The following is a 22,415-nucleotide window of genomic DNA, read 5'->3' on the forward strand; positions in this document are numbered from 1 at the left end:
CAGGTTTCAAACAATTAAGTTGCTATATGTTTTCAAAATGCATACTGCCTTCAGCATACTGCCTCCAATTACCAGTTGAGAAATACAAATATTAGCAATTAATCGAGGCCCCAGAAATATTTTTAACACATGATTGCATTAAGAATGACTGCGCAATGACTGGGCTTATAAAAGCGCTGGTTGGCAGATGTTCCACTAGAAGGCACTGTACATACCGAACATGCACACACAGCTTCTCTAACATCAGATAGATACAGTGGGATGTCCCTCAGCGAAGTTGCCTTGGACACACAGCTTCTCTAACATACTCTTCTCTATTTTCTTTACAAATTATTTGCCACTCGTCATACACTCCTCATACACAAAGCTAGAATGACTACTATACCACATGACCAAAAGAATGTGCACACTTGCTTGTCTAACATCTCATTCCCAAATCATGGACATTATGGAAGTTGATTCCCCTTTGCTGCTATAACAGCCTCCACTCTTCTGGGAAGGCCTTCCACTAGATGTTGGAACATTGCTGCGGGGACTTGCTTCTATTCAGCCACAAGAGCATTAGTTTGGTCGGGGTCCTGATGTTGTCCGATGTCGGCCTGGCTCGCAGTCGGTGTTCCAATTTATCCCAAAGGTGTTCGATGGGATTGAGGTCAGGGCTCTGTGCAGGCCAGTCAAGTTCTTCCTCACTAATCTCAAAGCCATTTCTTTATGGACCTCCCTTTGTGCATGCGGGCATTGTTATGCTGAAACAGGAAAGGGCCTTCCCCAAACTGTTGCCACAAAGTTGGAAGCACAGAATAGTCTAAAATGTCATTGTATGCAGTAGCGTTAAGATTTACCTTCACTGGAACGAAGGGGCCTAGCTCGAACCACGAAAAACAGCCCCAGACCATTTTTCCTCCTTCACCAAACTTTACAGTTTGCACTATGCATTGGGGCAGGTAGCATTCTCCTGGCATCTGCCAACCCCAGATCTGTCCATTGGTCTGCCAGATGATGAAGCGTGATTCATTACTCCAGAGAACACGTTTCCACTGCTCCAGAGTTCAATAGCGGCGAACTTTACAGCACTCCAGCCGACGCTTGGCATTGTGCATGGTGATCTTAGGCTTGTGTGCGGCTGCTTGGCCATGGAAACCCTTTTCATGATGCTCCCGGCGAACAGTTATTGTGCTGACATTGCTTCCAGAGGCAGTTTGGAACTCGGTAGAGAGTGTTGCAACCGAGGACAGAAGATTTTTACGCACTACGCACTTCAACACTGCGGTCCTGTTTTGTGTGCTTGTGTGGCCTACCACTTCACAGCTGAGCTGTTGCTGCTCCTAGATGCTTCCACTTCACAACAATAGCACTTACAGTTGACCGGGGCAGCTCTAGCAGGGCAGAAATTTGTCGAACTGACTTGTTGGAAAAGTGGCATCCTATGACTGTGCCACGTTGAAAGTCACTGAGCTCTTCAGTACGGCCATTCTACTGCCAATGTTTGTCTATGGAGTTTGCATGACTGTGTGCTCATTTTTATACACCTGTCAACAATGGGTGTGGCTGAAATAGCGAATCCCATTCATTTGAAGGGATGTCCACATACTTAAGTATATATAGTGTATATACAGTATGCGGATGATTCCACACTCTACATGTCACCACCCAAGCCAGTGAGCTAACTGGAATTATAAATAAGGAGTTACAGTCAGTATCAGAATGGGTGATTAATAATAAACTGGTCTTAAATTCATCTAAAATGAAAAGCATTGTATTTGGCTCAAAACATTCTCTAAGACCTACACCTCAGCTGGAGTTGTACATAAAGGGTGTGAGCATTGATCAAGTTGGGGAAGCTAAACTCCTAGCTACAACATTGGATGATCAATTATTATGGTCAAGTCATATTGACAAAGTTGTGGTGAAGATTGCGAGGGTTATTCAGGCTCTGGTCTTGTCCCATCTTGATTACTGTCCAGTAATATGGTCAAGTGCAACAAAGAATAGACCGAGCTGCAGCTGCCTCAAATAGAGGGCAGCACGCCTTGCCCTTAACTGCACGTGCAGAACATCAACAACATGCATGCCAGTCTTTCCTGGTTGAGGGTTGACGAGAGATGAACTGTTCTCTTCTAGTTTTCATGAGAAGTATTGCTCTAATGAAATTTCCAGATTGTCATAATCAAATACAATTCAGCTCAGACAACCATATATATGCCACCAGGGACTTCACAGTCCCCAAGTCCAAAGGGAATTCACGGGAACGCACAGTATTATACAGATCCTTCCATCTCCAATTACTCAGGAAAACAGCAAAATTGCCTTAAAAAAAAGATTAAACAACATTTCATGGAACGGCAGGGACTGTGAGGACACGCACGCACGCACGCACGCACACACGCACGCACACACACACACACACACACACACACACACACACACACACACACACACACACACACACACACACACACACACACACACACACACACACACACATTATTTTGCTGGTATTGTATTGTTTGTACTATCATTTCTGTTGTTGTTGTATTGTTTTTATAGTGTTCTATTAATGAATGTGTGTGACTGTCCTTGTCTATCAGTATATATGTGTTTTGTTACTTGTCATGTTTTATGTTTTGTGTGGACCCCAGGAAGAATTAGTGTCTGCTTTGGCAAAAGCTGGGGATCTGAATAAACCAATGAACACACTCTCTCTCTCTTCCACTCTCACAAACACAAACACACACACACACATACACACAGAGAGAGAAAGATTCACACAAACTTAATTTATCTTGCAGAGCAAACCAAAATATATACATTTAATGGATTGGAAATTGTATGTGTTGAACAAAACCTATTGATCTGCTCCAAGGAGAGCGAAAAATATTCAGGAAGACATTAGATACATTCTGATAGAGCTGCTTATCACTAATGTCCTCAAGCATGACATATTACATGTCATTAAGCTCGCAGCTATTTCATTTCCCATTGCCGTGTTGGACCAGGAAGCAGAGAGATTTCAGGGCAATGTGGCAGCAACCTAAGTTAGAATGGCATTTCCATGTTCACCCAGGCAGAGAGAGAAACCACTCACCATGCAATATGGTTAGATGATGCATACTTTCCTCTACCTGAACTTTTACCAATACAGTACTTGGGTCTGTATGTTTTGCCCAAATTCATTCACATCATCTATCCTAACTTTGGTTTTATGCCTGTCTAAATATATAATAAACTCAGAGAGAGGAGCAGTTTTTCAAATGTCTCTTTTCTGTATGTTCTTACCATTTACTCCAGTTTACAGCAGTAAGAATGAGCCAGATGCTGTTTTAAGTGATCTGCTTTGTGGTAAGTGAGAAGGAGAGTATTGACTGGGGAGGAAGCCACTTTATAGATGAGAATCAATGCAGTGGTATGTATGTTAGGGTAATCCATCTTTAATTGAACTGTTAGCAGGAAATGTGCTTTGACTTCACAGATCTGTTCCTTCCAGGTCTATAGTTCTATTGGCCTCTCAAGACAGATTGCCAAGTTCACAAGACAACAGCTTCCATGTTTTGTGTCTAGATGTCAGTGGATAATAAAGTTGCATTCTGTTCCATTCTATTCTAGACAAATAACTATGTTGATACTGTACGTTTTATAGTCGGTTTCACCAATTACTTTTTGAGAACGTTTCAAACAAGTCATCTTAAATCCCCCATTGTTCCCACATGTCACTTGCTGTGGTGAAATCGTGTCATCTCTTGTGGACGTGTCTGAATAGCTCCTTTATTTGGTCATCTCAGAAGTGGAAGCTTTAAATGAAAAGCAGTAATGTAACCAGAGACTGCTGAGGCAATCATTAAGACTCTCCACCCCATGCAGCACAGTATGACATCTTAGAGCACCCGTTTCAATCAAACTGAATCCAATGAATTGCTCTTAAATGTATATGACCCAAACACTTTGCCCAATGGCCCATAACTGGACTACTTTCTTCAGTAGCTCAGTAAAATGTTTACAAGTGAGAAACTTTTTTGTGTGTTATGGTCCATTATTCATTATCCTAATCAGGGTTGATGCTTAGCTGATATTGTCACTGTTACTGTAATGCCATCCTATGACCCATAGTTGCACATTTAAGGTGATTGTCTGTCTTACCATAAAATGATCAGATAGGTCATTTACACAGGCACGCAGGCACACACACACACACTCACTCACTCCCTCACACACTCTCACAATTCAATTGTTTCTGGATTGGTGTATGGCTGGAATGAAATGACCGGAATCAAATGTCCATTAGAAACTGGGTGGTTCGAGCCCTGAATGCTGATTGGCTGACAGCCGTGGTATATCAGACCGTATACCACGGGTATGACAAAACACTTCATTTTAACACTCTAATTATGTTGGTAAACAGTTTTTAATAGCAATAAGGCACCTCGGGATTTGTGATATATGGCCAATATACCACGGCTAATGGCTGTGTCCAGGCATTCCACGTTGCGTCATCACTAAGAACAACCCTATATTGGCCATATACCACACCCCCCCGGGCCTTATTGCTTAAATAGAAACTGATATACTTTGTATTCCCTCAGGAATGTAATGACCCACTGCACAGATACTGAGATATTTTCTAATTGCACACAAATACACAGACCCAAAGTAAAGAGGGTTTCTTCTCCTCCTGTGAATTTCTAATTCAGCAGCCAGGAACACAAGGCTTAAACAATTAATGTTAAGTAGTGTTTTTCCAGGAAGAGAAACTTCAAAATGCAAATTACTAAATTAGCTGTTCCATTTCTCTTGGAATGTTTCAGAATCCATTTCTGCAGAACACGACTCCTGGTGGTATTACTGAAATGACATAACTGGCTTTACCGGATTGATCTGACTCATGTGTGTGCTCACATTTGTAAATATCATTTATCACCTTTAATCAAACTCAGAGGCACAAGTCAGAGTAATTGATTTAGGATGATCTGGGTATGGATCAGAATCCACATAAGTATGAAATGGATTTGATCCATCCAGAGAAATAATGATTATAACTGTATCTATGTTTGACAGATACCTGTAGATGTGCATAGACAGAGATCCACCATTCTGCCCCTTATACAGTATGTCATGTTATAGAGCAGTTCTATGTTCATCAAAAGCAGTCTCAGTCAGATCAATAGAACTAATTCATTGATTACAATGAGACAGTTACTATTTGTATTTTGTTCTGCCTTGTTAATTAACACCCCAGTTCAACACTATGATGAATATCATACATTTCTAATGTTGTTTCTCACTCAAATAAAGTTCCATAGCCAAATCGTGCAGTTTTGCAGGGGACCTATTTTTTTCCCTATTCCATTTAATTTGTTTTTATTCGTCTCCCATTTAAACTCCAACAGTAATTCATGATTTCCTTTGCATTCCTGAAGTATCATAAATGCAGGACCCATCACACTCCTATTAGGAATCTGAAGATTCATTGCAGAAATATAGTTTCCAGCTGAGCAAACTTGGCCACCTTTGGGTTTTTAGATTAGCTCTCAACGGACAAACAGAAAGAAACAAAAAGAGCCACAAAATAAAACAATATTCTCAGATTGTCTTTTGTATCTTGTACATTTTAGCAAAAGGAATTGGGAATTGTAGATGATTGACGAACCAAATGCAGTGAAAGCTCATATCTTTATTTTACCCATGGTGGCTGTTACAGTCAGCGGGTGAGACATGTTTTCATATCTTTATTTACCCATGGTGGCTGTTACAGTCAGCGGGTGAGACATGTTTTCATATCTTTATTTACCCATGGTGGCTGTTACAGTCAGCGGGTGAGACATGTTTTCATATCTTTATTTACCCATGGTGGCTGTTACAGTCAGCGGGTGAGACATGTTTTCATATCTTTATTTACCCATGGTGGCTGTTACAGTCAGCGGGTGAGACATGTTTTCATATCTTTATTTACCCATGGTGGCTGTTACAGTCAGCGGGTGAGACATGTTTTCATATCTTTATTTACCCATGGTGGCTGTTACAGTCAGCGGGTGAGACATGTTTTCATATCTTTATTTACCCATGGTGGCTGTTACAGTCAGCGGGTGAGACATGTTTTCATATCTTTATTTACCCATGGTGGCTGTTACAGTCAGCGGGTGAGACAGGTTTTCATATCTTTATTTACCCATGGTGGCTGTTACAGTCAGCGGGTGAGACATGTTTTCATATCTTTATTTACCCATGGTGGCTGTTACAGTCAGCGGGTGAGACATGTTTTCATATCTTTATTTACCCATGTTGGCTGTTACAGTCAGCTGGTGAGACATGTTTTCATATCTTTATTTACCCATGGTGGCTGTTACAGTCAGCGGGCGAGACATGTTTTCATATCTTTATTTACCCATGGTGGCTGTTACAGTCAGCGGGTGAGACATGTTTTCATATCTTTCATGTGTTTTCTACCATGCTGCAGGTTTAAGGAATAGACTGGTATTAGTACCTATATGTATGTGTGTGTGTCTCTTACATCCTTCCACCTCTGACCATTAGCAGTGAGTTTCTCCAGATGGCTGGGCCTCCCCTCTCCATGCCTCAGGGCAGGCAGTCGGTAGATTAGGCTGTGGTGTGCTATGCTGTCTGGAACCACATGTGATGCCCATGTGTAGGCTAGCTAGGCTGACTTGTGTTTGTGTGTCTGTTATCAGGGCTTCCCTCTCTCATTTATATAGTATTGTAGGCTATACTCATTGCATCTGTAATCCACTGCAGAGGGATTAGCTCACCTACAGAGAGAACGACTGCTGCTAACTAGGCCAGGATTTGGAAAAAAGGTATATTTCAGAGTAGACAGCATTGGGAAACCAGTATCTGTAGCTTAACGAATTCTTTTTGAAAACCATGTTTCAAAAGTATAGCAAGAGCTAGTTTGTTGCTCAGAGGGAAATAAAATGATACAAACAGATTATAAAGTTGGTCATTATCTAAACACCTGGTTTTATTTTAGATTTTGTCAGGATATTGATTTGACGTTAGTTTACTTCGATGTAGGTAAACTATACTCCGCAAAGCCACATTCTTTATTACATACCACTACTCATCTGTCTTTTTATCAAGTTTGATACATTCTCAAAGAAAGCAGAGCTATCTTTCCAATGTTTTCTCTGTCACATCACCTGTGAAAAATGTATGCGAATAAAAAATCAATGGCGAGGTGTTTTCCTCATCTGAGATTGATGTGTTTTCTGCCTGTATGCCATTGAAGTTTAAGAGCTGTAATTTGGTTTAATGACTCGGGCTGATGCGACTCCGGCTCGGGGATGAGGCCTCCCTCCTGCCAATAATTGTTCCAAGTCCTTTGTCGTGCCTGAAATGGTCCACCAGAGGCCTTTGACAAACTGCCCCCTCAAGCTCAGTGGGATGTTGTACCTGTCTGGGAGCTGCAGTGGAAATGAGGTACAACCTTTCATCTAACCGCCTCCTCCTGAGATACCGTTGGCTACTGCCGCATCGCACGTTGCTCCGCTTCGGAGATCGGGGATGGCAGGTAGCCTAGCGGTTAGAGACGCAAGCCAGCAAAGGGTTGCCAGTTTGAATCCTGCGTCCGGAAGGAAAATTCTGCCAGGAAGTGAGCTGGCAACCGGAGGGTTGCAATGATCAAATCCTAGATACCATTGCCTGAAGTTTTGTAGTTGAGCAAGGCACTTAACCAAAAACCTGTATGTGTCTTTCGAAGGGGTTGGGCTAAAAGTGGAAGTCACATTTCAGTTTGAACTGACAATTGACAAATAAAGTGATCTTATTCTTAACGTGAATGTCCTCTCTCCATCCGGAACAGAATGTACGGTGCCAGGCAGCATCGTGAGAATGGGACGTTTAGATAATGTCTGGGATTTCAACATAAAGTGCTTGTCTCCTCCTGAGAGAGCATGGCAGGTGGGCCTCCCTATAGCCCAGGGAATGGCAACTTTGATGGGGGTGGGAGACAGTTTTACAGCAAATTCCCTGCAATTCTACACATTTTGCCATAGGGTGGAGGCAAATGTTTGCAGTTTTTAATATGATAACTGATGATCAATGGGCCCCACCCCGGGCGGTAGTTCGACCATGCTTACTACAAGTTTCGATAGTTGGCCGCTAGACTAACTTACCAATATGAAATGTTTTTGCTGACATAGGCTAATTAAGTGACTGATGATGCACAACCACATTTTGAAATTGAACCTTGTGTATTCTATTATTCTAACTCTCAACAGTAAGTTGTATTGGTCCGCAGGCCTACAAAAGGGTTGCCCATCCCTGCTGTAGCCTATTCCTCTTGACTCTGAATGTACTGAGATGGCTGTCGTGACGATCACAATGTGTCCGACTGTATGGCAGTCCCAGTCATTAAAATGAGATTATCCTTCACAAAGAGGCACTGGTTTTGCTTTATTGTTTTATTGGCAGAAGCCATGCTAGGCCTTCCACACATACTGTACTGTATGTTCTGCCAACAGTATGGCTCTACAGCCCACGAGGGACATGTCTGGGAAGGCCTGTGGACTGCAAATCAACTTCTCTCTCTGAAGCGTATGCAGTTGCAAGCTACAATTTGGCTTTTCAGTGTTGAACCGTCTGAGAATAACGTTCTCTGTCTAGGGGAAAGATGATATAGCATTGAACAGTCATGGTTTCAGACTTGTGTATTTGTTTTTTCACCTCATGTTTGATTGAGGAGATTGGGTTCTTTCAGACGTTGCGTGTCAGACATTGTTTGCATATTGAATGTGACAGTGTCTCCTGAACTATTTGAGGTTGCTCTGCCTGAATGAAGATCGCAGTCATGAATATGTTGTTTCTGAAAGTTCTCTCATACCTTAATTTGAATTCTGTGACATTCCCTGTTTACTATGTTGTTTCTCGCTAGCCGGTTACACTCGTAACCGTATTCTGGTTGAAAATGGCAGATTTGGGCACTGATAAGCACCTAAATTGGAACGCAGTGGCTATAAATGATGTCAGAGCTCTAGCTCTACGCTTCACAGTGCTGTATGGGTTTTGACTGACAGCCGTTCTGAACGTGAGCACCGTGTGCAGAAAGAGGTTGAACCCACACTGTCAGATCGTATTTTAGAACTTAGCTAGTCGTGTTGGCAATAGAACAAGCTTTCAAATGATGCCCACGTCACACAGATTGCAATTTATAATGGGCAGTTTTTGGATTGCGTAAACAACAGAAGTAACTGTGTGATGGCGTGCATGCAGCAGAGTTGTCTTCCAAACAAAACAACTACTAGTGTGCTTGCTGTAGTTCCTCAACAGCATAGCTAGAAACTGTGCACACATTGGAGAGGTGTGTGGCCACTTGGAGACACCAGAAAGTCCTCTTACTCAAACCCTTGCAATTGTTTTTTCTTATGTTATGTCCACACATTTTCCTGGAATATTCTCATCATATTACTGAATGTATCAGATTTTGTCTAATGCTGTGTAAAGTACAGTACATGTAAAATACACATAAAATCAACAGTGTGATGTTTGGATCTTGTGTCAGGTGAACTGTTGTGTCCTCAACTTTGGTCTAATAATTGATCTATAATCTCCAAACTTTTCCCTTTCAATTGATACCATGCTTATGCATATGCTTTTAAAATGTATTCTGTAAGAGATATTTCCATTTAGCCCTATCCATATAGGCCAATTCCCACAAGTGTAAAGGGTTTAAGTAGCCTCAAAGTAAGCCTCAAAGTAATCAAGGTGAAACTGTAATCTTCCAAGTGTGTATTCATTAAACAGTATTATATCAGTACGATCAAGTTTTTGCCCAGAGGCAGAAATGGATGGAATGCAATCCCAAAAGGGTCTTGTTCTTCACTTTGTTCATAAGTCTACCTGTACAGAATGATGAGAAACTAAAGGAGAGCTATTCCTCGTGTGCTCAATTATTTATCATATTTTGCCTACAACCTATGTTACTGGTGAGCTACCAAATCAAATCAAATTGCATTGGTCACACAGACATGGTGAGCAGATGTTATTGCGAGTGTAGCGAAATGCTTGTACCAGCTTCCATAGTCCTGCATTCTGTGTTTCAAACAGCAAAGACAGATACCACCATACCTCAGAGCGAGTCACTTAAAAAAAATATTAAATCCCCAGTGAGCATGCAGGCATGGTGTCAGAAGGAGGCAGAGCAGCAGACTTGTATGAATGAAGCAGCCAGCAGTGATCCTGACCTCGGACAGCCTGGCACTACTAGAATGCAACAGTGATCCTGACCTCGGACAACCTGACACTACTAGAATGCAACAGTGATTCATAGATCCATGCAGGAGACAAACACATTTGTGTCCTCAAGCCTACTTATGGCCTACTTCACATTTACAGTAGCTAACAAATAAAGCATTTTAGCAGCATCTGAGGGGAGCGATAACATACACTGTGTTTATCAGAGCTGCTTCTGATTCTGACTGATGTTGTTGTTGCATAGGACCGACCGGCTGAGTCACAAGCACCAGTTTATACTGCGCCTTCTAATGCCTCTCTGCACGTGTATTATTTAACCCAATCATTCATGTAACTGGAGTTTAATGATAAAGGACCTGTCAGGGGTTCAGTGGAGTGGAAAGTGTGTCACTTTGGTCTGTGTATGGAGGCTCATTCAGTCCCATTTCTGTTAAGAGAGAGAGCGAGAGCCCAGGGATGCCCCTGATGATGATGCAGAGGATTAGCCAGAAGTCCTATAGAGTCAGATCCTGTCTGTACCTGCAGGCTATTTCCTGGGTATTAGGCCTCAGAGACTCTAGCCTACAAACTCTGTCATGTAATCTCAATGTACAGTATATACCTAGTATTCATATATTCATGGTAGGCATGGATTTCTGCGCCGTACAGCTCGAATTCAAAATAGCCCAAACTATATAATTTTTTTATTGTGTCTGAGTGGAAATCCTGTCCCTGTCAGCCTGACTGATTTTGTATGTTGTATATGCACATAATAATATATTTATTTTAGATAGTGCTTTTCATTACAAAGAGAATTTCAAAGATGCTGTAAAAAAATGTGTTTTTAAATTATGTATTTTTCTGGCAGGTCTTTGGTGACATCAGACCAAGGCTTTGGTAACAGAGTTTGTTTTCACAGTCGTTCTAGTGGAGATATTATCTGGGGATATTTTACCAGATGGGCCCAACACTATCATCCATTCCCCACCTGCAACTCATAAATCACGTTAATGTAACCCAGGGTTTTTCCAATCATACCCAGAAATGCCATGTGTTTTCATGTCAGATATGTAGGAAATAGCGCCAGATATGCAGGAAATAAAGAAAGGCGCCAGATGGGATGGTTGCCGATTTACACGTTCCTAACCAATTGTGCTATTTTGTGTCTTTTCTCTTTGTTTGTAACTTATTTTGTACATAATCATGATGCTACCTTCTCTTATGACCGAAAAGAGCTTCTGGATATCAGAACAGCGATTACTCACCTCAAACTGGACAAAGACGGGTTTTTTATGAGTCTGACGCATCGGATATAATGTTGTTCCCAGACAAGGCCCAAATCCCTGTCATTTGCATGAAGAAAATAAGGAAATACAGTGGGCAGAGATCAGGGTGCCTTGTGAGAATTCGTCGGCGAGTGGGCCAAAGTGCAATCACTGGTGAATAAACTGGATTAGCTCCATTCGAGACTATCCTACCAACAGGACATTAAAAACGGTAATATCTTATGTTTCACCGAATCGTGGCTGAACAACGACATGGATAATATACAGTTGTTTGGGTTTTCCGTGCATCGGCAGGACAGAACAGCTATGTCCGGTAAGGTGAGGGGTGGGGGTGGTGGTCTATTTGTCAATAACAGCTGGTGCGCAACGTCTTATATTAAGTTAGTCTTGAGGTATTGCTCGCCTGAGGTAGAGTATTTCATGATAAGCTGTAGACCACACTATCTACCAAGAGTGTTTTCATCTATATTTTTCGTAGCTGTTTATTTACCACCACAAACCGACACTGGCACTAAGACCACACTCAACAAGCTATATAAAGCCATAAGCAAATAAGAAAATGCTCATCCAGAAGCGGCCCTCCTAGTGTCTGGGGACTTTAATGCAGGCAAACTTAAATCTGTTTTACCAAATTTTTACCAACATATCACATGTGTGACCAGAGGCAAAAAACTCTAGACCGCCTTTACTCCACACACAGAGAGGCATACAAAGCTCCCCCTAGCCCTCCATTTGGAAAATTGAACCATAATTCCATCCTCCTGATTCCTGCTTACAAGCGAAAACTAAAGCAGGAAGTACCAGTTGCTCGCTCAGTACGGAAGTGGTCAGATGACGCAGATGGTACGCTACAGAACTGTTTTGCTAGTACAAACTGGAATCTTTTCAATACAGAACTAAGATTGAATCCTACAACACCGGCTCTGATGCTTGTCAGATGTGGCAGGGCTTACAAACTATTAAAGAATGTAAAGGGAAACCCAACTGCCTACCAGATGGGCTAAATGCCCTTTATGCTTGCTTCAAGGCAAGCAGACCACCATAGTCCCTGTGCCCAATAATGCGAAGTTAACCTGCCTAAGTGGCAACCTCCTCGTAGCACTCACATCGGTAGCAATAAAGATCTTTCAAAGGCTGGTCATGGCTCACATCAACACTATCATCTGGGAAACCCTAGACCCACTTAAATTTGCATTCCGCCCCAAAAGATCCACAGATGACGCAATCTTAATCTGACTCCACACTGCCCTTTCACACCTGGACAAAAGTAACAGCTATGCGAGAATGCTGTTCATTAACTACAGCTCAGCGTTCAAGACCATAGTGCCCTCAAAGCTCATCACTAAGCTAAGGACGTTGGGACTAAACACCTCCCCCTGCAACTGGATCCTAGACTTCCTGACGGGCCGCCCCCAGTTGGTAAGGGTAGGCAACAACACATCTGCCACACTGATCCTCAACATGAGAGCCCCTCAGGGGTGCATGATTAGTCCCCTCCTGTACTACCTGTTCACCCATGACTGTGTGGGCAAGCACGACTCTAACACTATCGATGAGGCAGCCTATAGGGAGGAGGTCAGAGACCTGGTGTGGTGCCAGGACAACAACCTCTCCCTCAATGTGAGCAAGACAAAGGAGCTGATCGTTAACTACAGGAAAATGATGGCCGAACACACCCCCATTCACATCGACATGGCTGTAGTGGAGCAGGTCGAGAGTTTCAAGGTCCTTGGTGTCCACATCACCAACAAACTATCAGGGTCCAAACACAAGTCCTGAAGAGGGCACGACAACGCCTTTCCCCCCTCAGGAGACTGAAAAGATTTGGCATGGGTCCCCAGATACTCAAAAAGTTATACAGCTGCACCATCGAGAGCATCCTGACCGGTTGCATCACCTCCAGCTATGGCAACTGCTCAGCATCCGACCGTAAGGCGCTACAGTGGGTAGTGCATACAGCCCAGTACATCACTGATGCAAATCTTCCTGCCATCCAGGACCTATATACTAGGTGTGTTCAGAGGAAGGCCCAAAAAATTGTCAAACACTCCAGTCACCCAAGTCACAGACTGTTCTCTCTGCTACCTCTTGGCAAGCGGTACCGGAGCGCCAAGTCTAGTTACAAAAGTCTCCTTAACAGTTCTTACCCCCACGCCATAAGCCTGCTGAACAATTATTCAAATGGCCACCCAGTCTTTTATGCTCGCTTCGAGGCAGCAACACTGAAGTATGCATGAGAGCACCAGCTGTTCCGGACGACTGTGTGATCACGCTCTCCGTAGCCGATGTGAGCAAGACCTTTAAACAGGTCAACATACACAAGGCCATGGGGCCAGATGGATTACCAGGATGTGTACTCCGAGCATGAGCGGACCAACTGGCAAGTGTCTTCACTGACATTTTCAACCTCTCCCTCACCGAGTCTGTAATATCTACATGTTTCAAGCAGACCACCATAGTCCCTGTGCCCAAGAAAGCGAAGATAACCTGTCTAAATGACTACCTTCTCGTAGCACTCATGTCGGTAGCCATGAAGTTCTTTCAAAGGATGGTCATGGCTCACATCAACACCATCACCCGGAAACTCTAGACCCACTTCAATTAATCAAATGGCCACCCGGACTATTTGCATTGACACAGCCCCTTTATTTATTTTTGGGATAACTGCTGCATGCACTGTATGCAGCCTGAATTTCCCACACACACCTTCTAAACGAACTGACAATAATTCATTGACTTGTACCACAGCTTAGTAAATCTAAAAGCAAGCAAATTCAATCCACCTCACTCATTATTTCGGCGTAATCCTTTATTGTTACGTTTTTTTTTCCCCCTGTCAAATTAGTCCAAATGTATGACGCCGTTGAGAGCAAGGACCCAACCATGGAGATTTTTAAGGAAATATTTTAAACAGTGTGGAACACATCATGAAGATGGGCCAAATCAACCACTCCCACTGAAATATTTAGGAGATGGAAAAGTGTTACATTTATTATATTGTTCAAAAGCCAACACATTCCCGGCAGGCAGCTCCCAGACAGTAATATGGCTGTGACCCGTCACTACAGTGTGTGTGTGTGTGTGTGGGGGGGGGGGGTGAATATGGAGCATATCCCCTGAGTGCGTCTATTTACGGCTCTTTTTATAGCTCATGAGCAATCCCACAGATTTAACTTGTGTATTTTTGCATTTAAAGGGGCAATCTGCAGTTGCTACATCCATTTTTGGATTAGTTAATGATATGTACCAATTGATTTTTTAAGAATATAACTTAGAAATATCTCATGAGCTAAGTTCAACTGTCGTACCCAATCAGAACCCCAAATATAAGCTTGTTTTGCTCCAATATTTGTAAACAAAGAGTAGTGGGGGGTAATAATGATCATATATGCATATTATATACACCTCACATGCGACTCATAATAAGACTAAGCAATTAGCGTGTTGAAATGTTTATCCGATTCCATAAAATAAATAGGAAAATGCAAGGAGACTATGGTTGAGTTACAGTAATAGGCAATCAAGAAATGTCTGAGAATTTAATTCTAAATACAAGTGTCTTTAAATAATTTGTCAAATGAATGGATTCACATACAAGGCATAAGGATTAAGTTACAAAGCATTAACAAGCATTACTAGGCATTATTCTAAGAATGATCCGAGAGATGTCTAGGAAATGAGGATTGATCATACAACCTTCCTCCATGTACTGGATACAGTATAAGAGACGGAACAAAGGCATTTCATTCCATTTATAACATCTAAAGGTGTAACCTTTTCGACCCAAAACCCACAACCATTGACCAATCAAACAATACCAAGTTTAGAGTAACCTGACCACCAAGGCCCAATCTCCACAGGGTGTCACAGCATCTAAAGGCTTGTGTGGGGGGCGAGACCAATGGAAATAAGACAGGATTCATTTTTATCATTTAGAGTTCACCCTGTACAGAAATATAAGTTACCACAGAGATCATACATAGCATCAGAATTATCTTCAGTGAACACGTTTCAGATAGATACCAGACATGAATACTATAGTACTTTTCTATCACACATACAGTATCTAGAGGACTGACGATTGAAACAGAGAGATACATTGTGGCCCCTCCGAGGTGGAAAGGCTGACTAGTCCTTGGGCGTTGTCCGTTATGTTTTCCTTGTTGTTCCTGGACCATTTGCCATGTATTACCAGGTAACAGAGTTTAGAGTCGAGCCTACAAAAGTAAATGTAAACAAATGCTTTATAGCATCAAAACACGGTTAAAACGATAATTTTGATATTATCGATGGTTCATTCTTGCACCCATAGCCGTTTTTAAGAATTTGAGAGTGGTTACATATCTCCAGCCTCATCCATCTGCTTTTTACTGAAACGGGCGAAATAACGCTTTATTATTTTATCTGCTGATTGCTGCTTTAAATATTTTACTTCAGTATTACAATGCATGTGCTATATGGTATCATTTTAAAACTGATAAACATAAATTGACTAATGTGTAAATCACAGGCATTGGCATTGACAAAGTATGTGTTCCTGTCATTTCAGGTCATGGAACCAAAGGAGTGTTTGAGCTCCTGGCGGGCTGGCGAAGAACTCGAGAAAGCCTTCCCTTCAAGGAACGCGTGGCAGACGCCTTCGCCGACGTGATGGTGTGCTATACCATGACCAGTTCCCTCTATATCATCACCTTCGGCATGGGTGCCAGCCCCTTCACCAACATTGAGTCGGTGAAGATCTTCTGCCAGAGCATGTGCGTGGCCGTCCTGGTCAACTACTTCTACGTGTTCTCCTTCTACGGTTCCTGCTTGGTGTTCGCTGGTCAGCTGGAGCAGAACCGCTACCACAGTGTGTTCTGCTGTAAGATCCCCTCAGTGGAGTACCTGGACCGTCAGCCCACCTGGTTCAAGACCATGATGAGCGACGGCCATGACCATGTCACGCACCACGAGGTCGTGCCCTACCACAACCACTTCATCCAGCACTTCCTGAGGGAGCACTACACGGAGTGGATCACCAACACCTATGTCAAGCCCTTTGTGGTCATCCTCTACCTGATCTACGCCTCCTTCTCCTTCATGGGATGTTTACAAATCAGTGATGGATCCAACATCGTCAACCTCCTAGCCAGCAACACGCCCAGTGTGTCCTATGCCACGACCCAGCAGAAGTACTTCAGTAACTACAGCCCCGTGATCGGCTTCTACATCTATGAGCCCATTGAGTACTGGAACTCCACGGTGCAGGAGCACCTCACAACGCTGAGCCACGGCTTCAACAAGATCTCCTGGATGGATAACTACTTTCAGTATCTGAAGGTGGTGAATGTGAGCGCCTCGACCAAAAGTGATTTCATCACCATCCTGCAGGGCTCCTTCCTGCGCAGCCCGGAGTATCAGCACTTCATGGAGGACATCATTCTGTCCAAGACAGATGGGGATGAAATGGAGATCATCGCGTCCAGGATGTACCTGGTGGCGCGGACCACAGAGAAGACACGGGAGGAGGTGGTAGAACTGCTGGAGAGGCTCCGCCCCCTTTCGCTCATCAACAACATCAAGTTCATCGTCTTCAACCCCACCTTCGTCTACATGGACCGCTACAGCTCCTCTGTGGTCTCACCCATCCTCACATCGGCCTTCAGCGTGCTCACCATCCTCATCCTCACCTTTTCCTGGTCATCAACCCTCTGGGGAACTTCTGGTTGATCCTGACCGTCACCTCCGTAGAGCTGGGGGTCCTGGGCCTCATGACCCTCTGGAATGTACACATGGACAGCATCTCTATCCTGTGCCTTATTTATACTCTCAACTTTGCCATGGATCACTGTGCACCCCACCTGTACACCTTCGTACTGGCCACGGAGCACACCAGGACCCAGTGCATTAAGATCTCGTTAGAGGAGCACGGGGCGGCCATTTTGCAAAACGCCTGCTGTTTCGTTATCGGGATGTTGCCCTTGGTGTTTGTGCCTTCCAATCTGACCTACACGCTGTTCAAGTGCTCCCTCCTCACCGCAGGCTGCACAGTGCTGCACTGTTTCGTCATCCTGCCTGTGTTTCTAACGTTTTTTCCCCCATCAAAAAAAAGGCACAAGAAGAAAAAACGGGCAAAACGGAAAGAGCGGGAGAGGGAGCGGGAGATGCTGGAGAGGGAGAGAGTGAGGGAGAGGGAGGAGATAGAGTGCATTGAAGTCAGGGAGAACCCTGATCATGTGACTAACGTCTGAGAAGCCGTGTGTCGGTGAGCGGCAGCGGGACAGTCTTCAGTGATTGTCGGGTGAGGTGTTGGAAGCATGTCCTAAAGCGAGGGTGGCCATGTGTTGTAGCCCCTCAAAGGGCCAGAGGGGTCAAAGCTGACCAGTCCTCAGAAGGAGGAGGGAGGGAGGGAGATATAGACCAGCAGCCATGACCCAGCTAGACAGCCAGCAGCCATGCTGTCTAGAGTAGAGACCAGACCGGGTCAGACCCATAGATCAGCTACTCCTTCAGACTGGATGGGACAGTGTATCTTATCTGCACAGTCTGCAAACGGTTCCCTCTGCTGTTCATACAGACACTCTCACACAACCAGGATGAAACTACAATATCATACATTTACTTACAGTGTAATGTGTAAGGGGATAATATATCTTATTCTAACCATTGTAAATCTACAGTATCGTGAGGAAAGTATGGTAGCATAAAAATGAGAGCAATGTGTACCTCCAAGGTTGGTGGTCAAAGTTATCTAAATTGTTTTCTACAATTTGTTTTATTAAATCTTTTGATCATCTACACAGGCTTATACTACCCCCATCACAAAGACCCCATTATAGTATGATTAGTATGACAGACGGACGGACGGACGGACGGACGGACGGACGGACGGACGGACGGACGGACGGACAGACAGACAGACAGACGGACAGACAGACAGACAGACAGACAGACAGACAGACAGACAGACAGACAGACAGACAGACAGACAGACAGACAGACGTATACATTTGAATTTGTTTGAGAGTACACAGAAATAAAGCATACCCACATTAGATTCCATTCTTTCTTTCCGGTAAACACCCGAGCGAACAGCTGAACTGGGCAGATGGCGTACACTGTGTCCATTATGAAGAATTATCCTGCACATTGCATTGTGTGGATACAATTGTCAAGGTTAATTTTACAGGAAGACAGATATATCTGCTTTATTTCCATTCTCACATCTGTTCTTAGCCAACAATTAGAGTAGAACTGCAGCAAGGTACATAATCTAGGGCTTCATTCAGTCTGTATCCCTGAAGTGTTACAGATTGCACCATAGAAGCGTTATATGCAGCGTTTTATTGTGAATGCAGTCTCCGCTAACGCGGTAACATTGACTTTCAATTCCAATCACGCTGTAACTTCTGCGATACGGATTGAACAGGTCCCTTAATAGAGTTAGTTCAGGAAATCATAGCAGGTGGCTTAACTAGGAGGGAAAAGGCAACTCTGAACTAGTAAAACCAAAAGGAGGAAGTACTGCAGAGGTTGAAGATCATACTGCCTTCCTAACTGGGCTAAGATATGAGGTGTCTCGAGAAATCATCTGAACATCATGGTTGGCAAGGCATCTTCAGTGTTTAACACGTTTCAGTGTCACACGTTTCAATGTCCCATGATTAAGAGGTGATTATGGATCATCATGAACAAAATAAATGATTGGGTGGGTTGGACATGACAGGTCATAATTTAATCAGAGATACATTGTTTCTTTTTGTTTGTGTGAAAGACTATGGTGCCAAATAATTCGAGCGGGAAAAAAATATGGGTGCCGATTTGTTGGTACGTGGATATTCTGTCAAATCAAATCATGATGTAAAAGACATCCTATTGGTTCAAACCTCAAAGTAATGCCATACATCACAATGATGCGTGTTTAAACAACCGTTGGTGATGTATATTAGCATTCCAATGGCTTTCATGGACCATTGCTTGATCTACTTTAGAAATCTCCAGAGAACATCAATATTCTCCTCTAGTAGCCACTCTGCTATCCAGAATGGCCAGAGTGGAGTCCCTCTCCCCGTCGGAAAACCAAGCGCATTATCAAGCTAAGTCTGATGATGCTGGATAAGATCTCTGTAAGGGCAGACACTCTCAAGGTCAGAATGCAGGGTGGTTTGTGGCATGTGACAGAATGCCTCTCATGTAAAAGGATGTGGCTGTCCGTAGGTTATTCTTAATTGAAAGTTATGACCTTGAGAGGGCATTGCTGTCTTTATGTGCTGCTTGAAAGGGACAAAGTACCTCTCAAAAAGGGCAATAAAAGCTATGAGGGCAGCTGAAGCAACTTTATGTGTGTTTGGACCAAAAGTTAGAGAAGCTTACAGGAGTAAAATGGTCAGTAGAATTAACCATCTTGAAAGCAACATATTGAAGTAAAGAAGCGAAAAGCAGTTCCTGCTTCTGTATGAAACAGTAGCTCGCTAGTTATCAAGATAATGCCTTTACCTGCTCATGGGCTTTCACACTCCTCCTTTATTAAAATAAATGGGATGAAAAGGGTCCTCTCCCTCATGCAAGAAATCACCCTCCTCACAAAAGACTAATGACGGCCATTTTGTCTGAAAGTTAGCAATGAATGAATCTCTCACGTAAAAAAATGATGACAAGGTAAATCCCTAATTTCATTCTCAAATCTCTTATCCGTGGTGATGATTAATCCTAAGCGTTAAAGCCTAAATAGCAAGAGAGAATCTCATAACTTAGTAACCAGACATAGTTACTACAAAGCGATGGGTATAGGCTAGCTACAAAACCTGCAACTGTTGGTGTCACTGCATTTTTGTAAAAGCCATGTCATGTATGTATAGTAAGAAGGTTTCAACATTTAATATAAAGGGGACAAATGCCAATTGAAATCATTGACTTCCCAAAATGACTGTGTACGCATGGCACTGTAATGTATTGATGCATGTATTTGATTTCTGTATATTTAATCTGTGTATCCTTATTTTGCAACGCTGTGTTAACCCATGTTTGTTGTTTAAATGCATATTCTATAACATTTTGTCCCACAAAGTAACAAAATGTCCTTTATGTTCAACAAAACAGAAGCCAGAGGATCATATGTGTAATATAACTGTATATGATTTTTTTAAAGATTTTCTATGAAAAAAACTCTATGATATTAGATTTTTTTAAAGCTGAAATGTTCTTATAAAAAAAGCAATAAAGGAAAAAAGGGTTGAACACAGTAATAAACTGCAGAATGTCAACAGTAAACTGAGTAGATCAACCTGTTGCAGCTCCAGTGGACCTAAATGTTTGTGGTGCATCAACAAATGTAATACGTTCTCTATGGGGAGACTGTGGATTCTGCTTGTTTTCCTGGTTTGTTTCTTGGTTTATTCCTCACTACTTGGCCATTATATTACAGGGAGATATTACAGCCTCTTTTTACTACACTGCAATTTTGTTTCGCTTGGTTGTGGTTATTTCCTTTCTATCAGAATAGTATGCAAAACAACAAACAATAATGCAAAGAATTGCAACGGTATATGCGGAACATGTCTAAGACTGAGCTAAAAGGTTTGCTGTGCTGTTATGACCCGTACTTACATAACTACTGTTGAATTTTCAGATTACAATATCATTATACATGATCCATGAACATGCTTAACCCTCCAATAACTTTCAATGTTTTTTTTGCTAGACACTCATGATACAGGATAGTCAATTCATCTTTTGAAGTACTCAGCTTGCTGTACTTTCTGTATACAAGCCATCTCTGGTCGAAGCTATATTTAATGCTGTCTTTCTGAGTCTAGTATGTGTTCTAACGTGCGATTGACCATCACTTGTCTAACACTTCACTGTCTGCTCCACTGAGAAAGTCATTACCTCCACCAATGTTTCATTTACCAAACCCCTTGCTCATGGTTTTGTCTAACTCTTAAATCAGGCTGTCTAATGCAGTGATCTGTTGATGCTTATTGTATGTATGTGTGGTAGGTTGTAATTTTGTCAGTGAGTCTGAGTGTCAACTCACTGTTCAGATCAGAACATGGTCATTGATTGATGACATCAGTGATGAGGTCATTATCTGAGGTTTGGTTTTGATGTGGTGTCTGATGCTCTGTGTGTGAATATAAAAACCCAAACACTGTTAACGAGTAGCAGGTGATAGGCGACTTGTTCTTATTTCACCTCACTTTTATACAAAGGATGGGCTTGAAACCTGATGCAGTTGCCAAGAAAACAATGTAATAAGAGCATGTGTGAAACAACCAATGAACATGATGACTGATTTAGAATATTGCACAGCGAAGTGAGAATATCTCAAGCAGCAGATGAACTAAAGTCCCCCCCCCCCTTGATACACCAGCATAGTTAAGTTTGCATGTTCAGCTTGACCACAACACAACAACATACACACATTGCAATAAGATTATGCAATTCTAAACTGTGGTTGAACAGGCATACTGTTCCAAAAGCACACATCAGAAATGTTCAGGCAGCAAGAACACACCCATGTCGTATTGTCTGTTATCCATTTCTACAATGGTTCTAGCCCAGACAATCTCTGCTCATTCAACAATTCTGTAGTTTATATTTGAAATGATCATACAGCGTTTCAACACCACACACCAATGTCAACATTTGACTACTGCAGTAGGATTTCCCCCCTTACATGAAGAGAGAAGGAAAAAGAAAACTATTGCATAAGGACTTATGTGCTGTTTGGTGCTAAGGCAGCTTAACTACAATGCTACCAACATAGTGAACATGCATGTTAGGCATCTTTCAGAGACTGCATGGAGACAAAGTGCTCAGTGGGAAAGATAGAAAGTCTTGGGAGAATGATTTATGAGGATGTATTTGGGAGAAGTGTCTGGATTAGGTTTGAAAATGCCAAGGTCTGAGCCCTAAGTACTGTGGCTATGTACAGATGTAGGAACTTCATTTGAGCCAGTTTGCTACAGC

The 22,415-nt window shown here is 42.6% G+C and overlaps 1 protein-coding gene across 1 annotated transcript in view; it reads left to right on the forward strand.

The window, feature by feature from the left end:
* The window catches only part of ptchd4 (patched domain containing 4), a 34,004-nt gene extending 16,234 nt beyond the window's left edge, over positions 1-17,770 (forward strand). Inside the window, 2 exon segments of the mRNA XM_029630713.2 lie at positions 16,015-17,133; positions 17,136-17,770. Coding sequence (XP_029486573.2) covers positions 16,015-17,133; positions 17,136-17,695 — 1,679 coding nt within the window. The 3' untranslated portion in view covers positions 17,696-17,770.
* The last annotated feature ends 4,645 nt before the right edge of the window (positions 17,771-22,415 follow it).

Source organism: Oncorhynchus nerka, linkage group LG24, assembly GCF_034236695.1.
Source record: "Oncorhynchus nerka isolate Pitt River linkage group LG24, Oner_Uvic_2.0, whole genome shotgun sequence".
NCBI classification, from domain to species: domain Eukaryota; kingdom Metazoa; phylum Chordata; class Actinopteri; order Salmoniformes; family Salmonidae; genus Oncorhynchus; species Oncorhynchus nerka.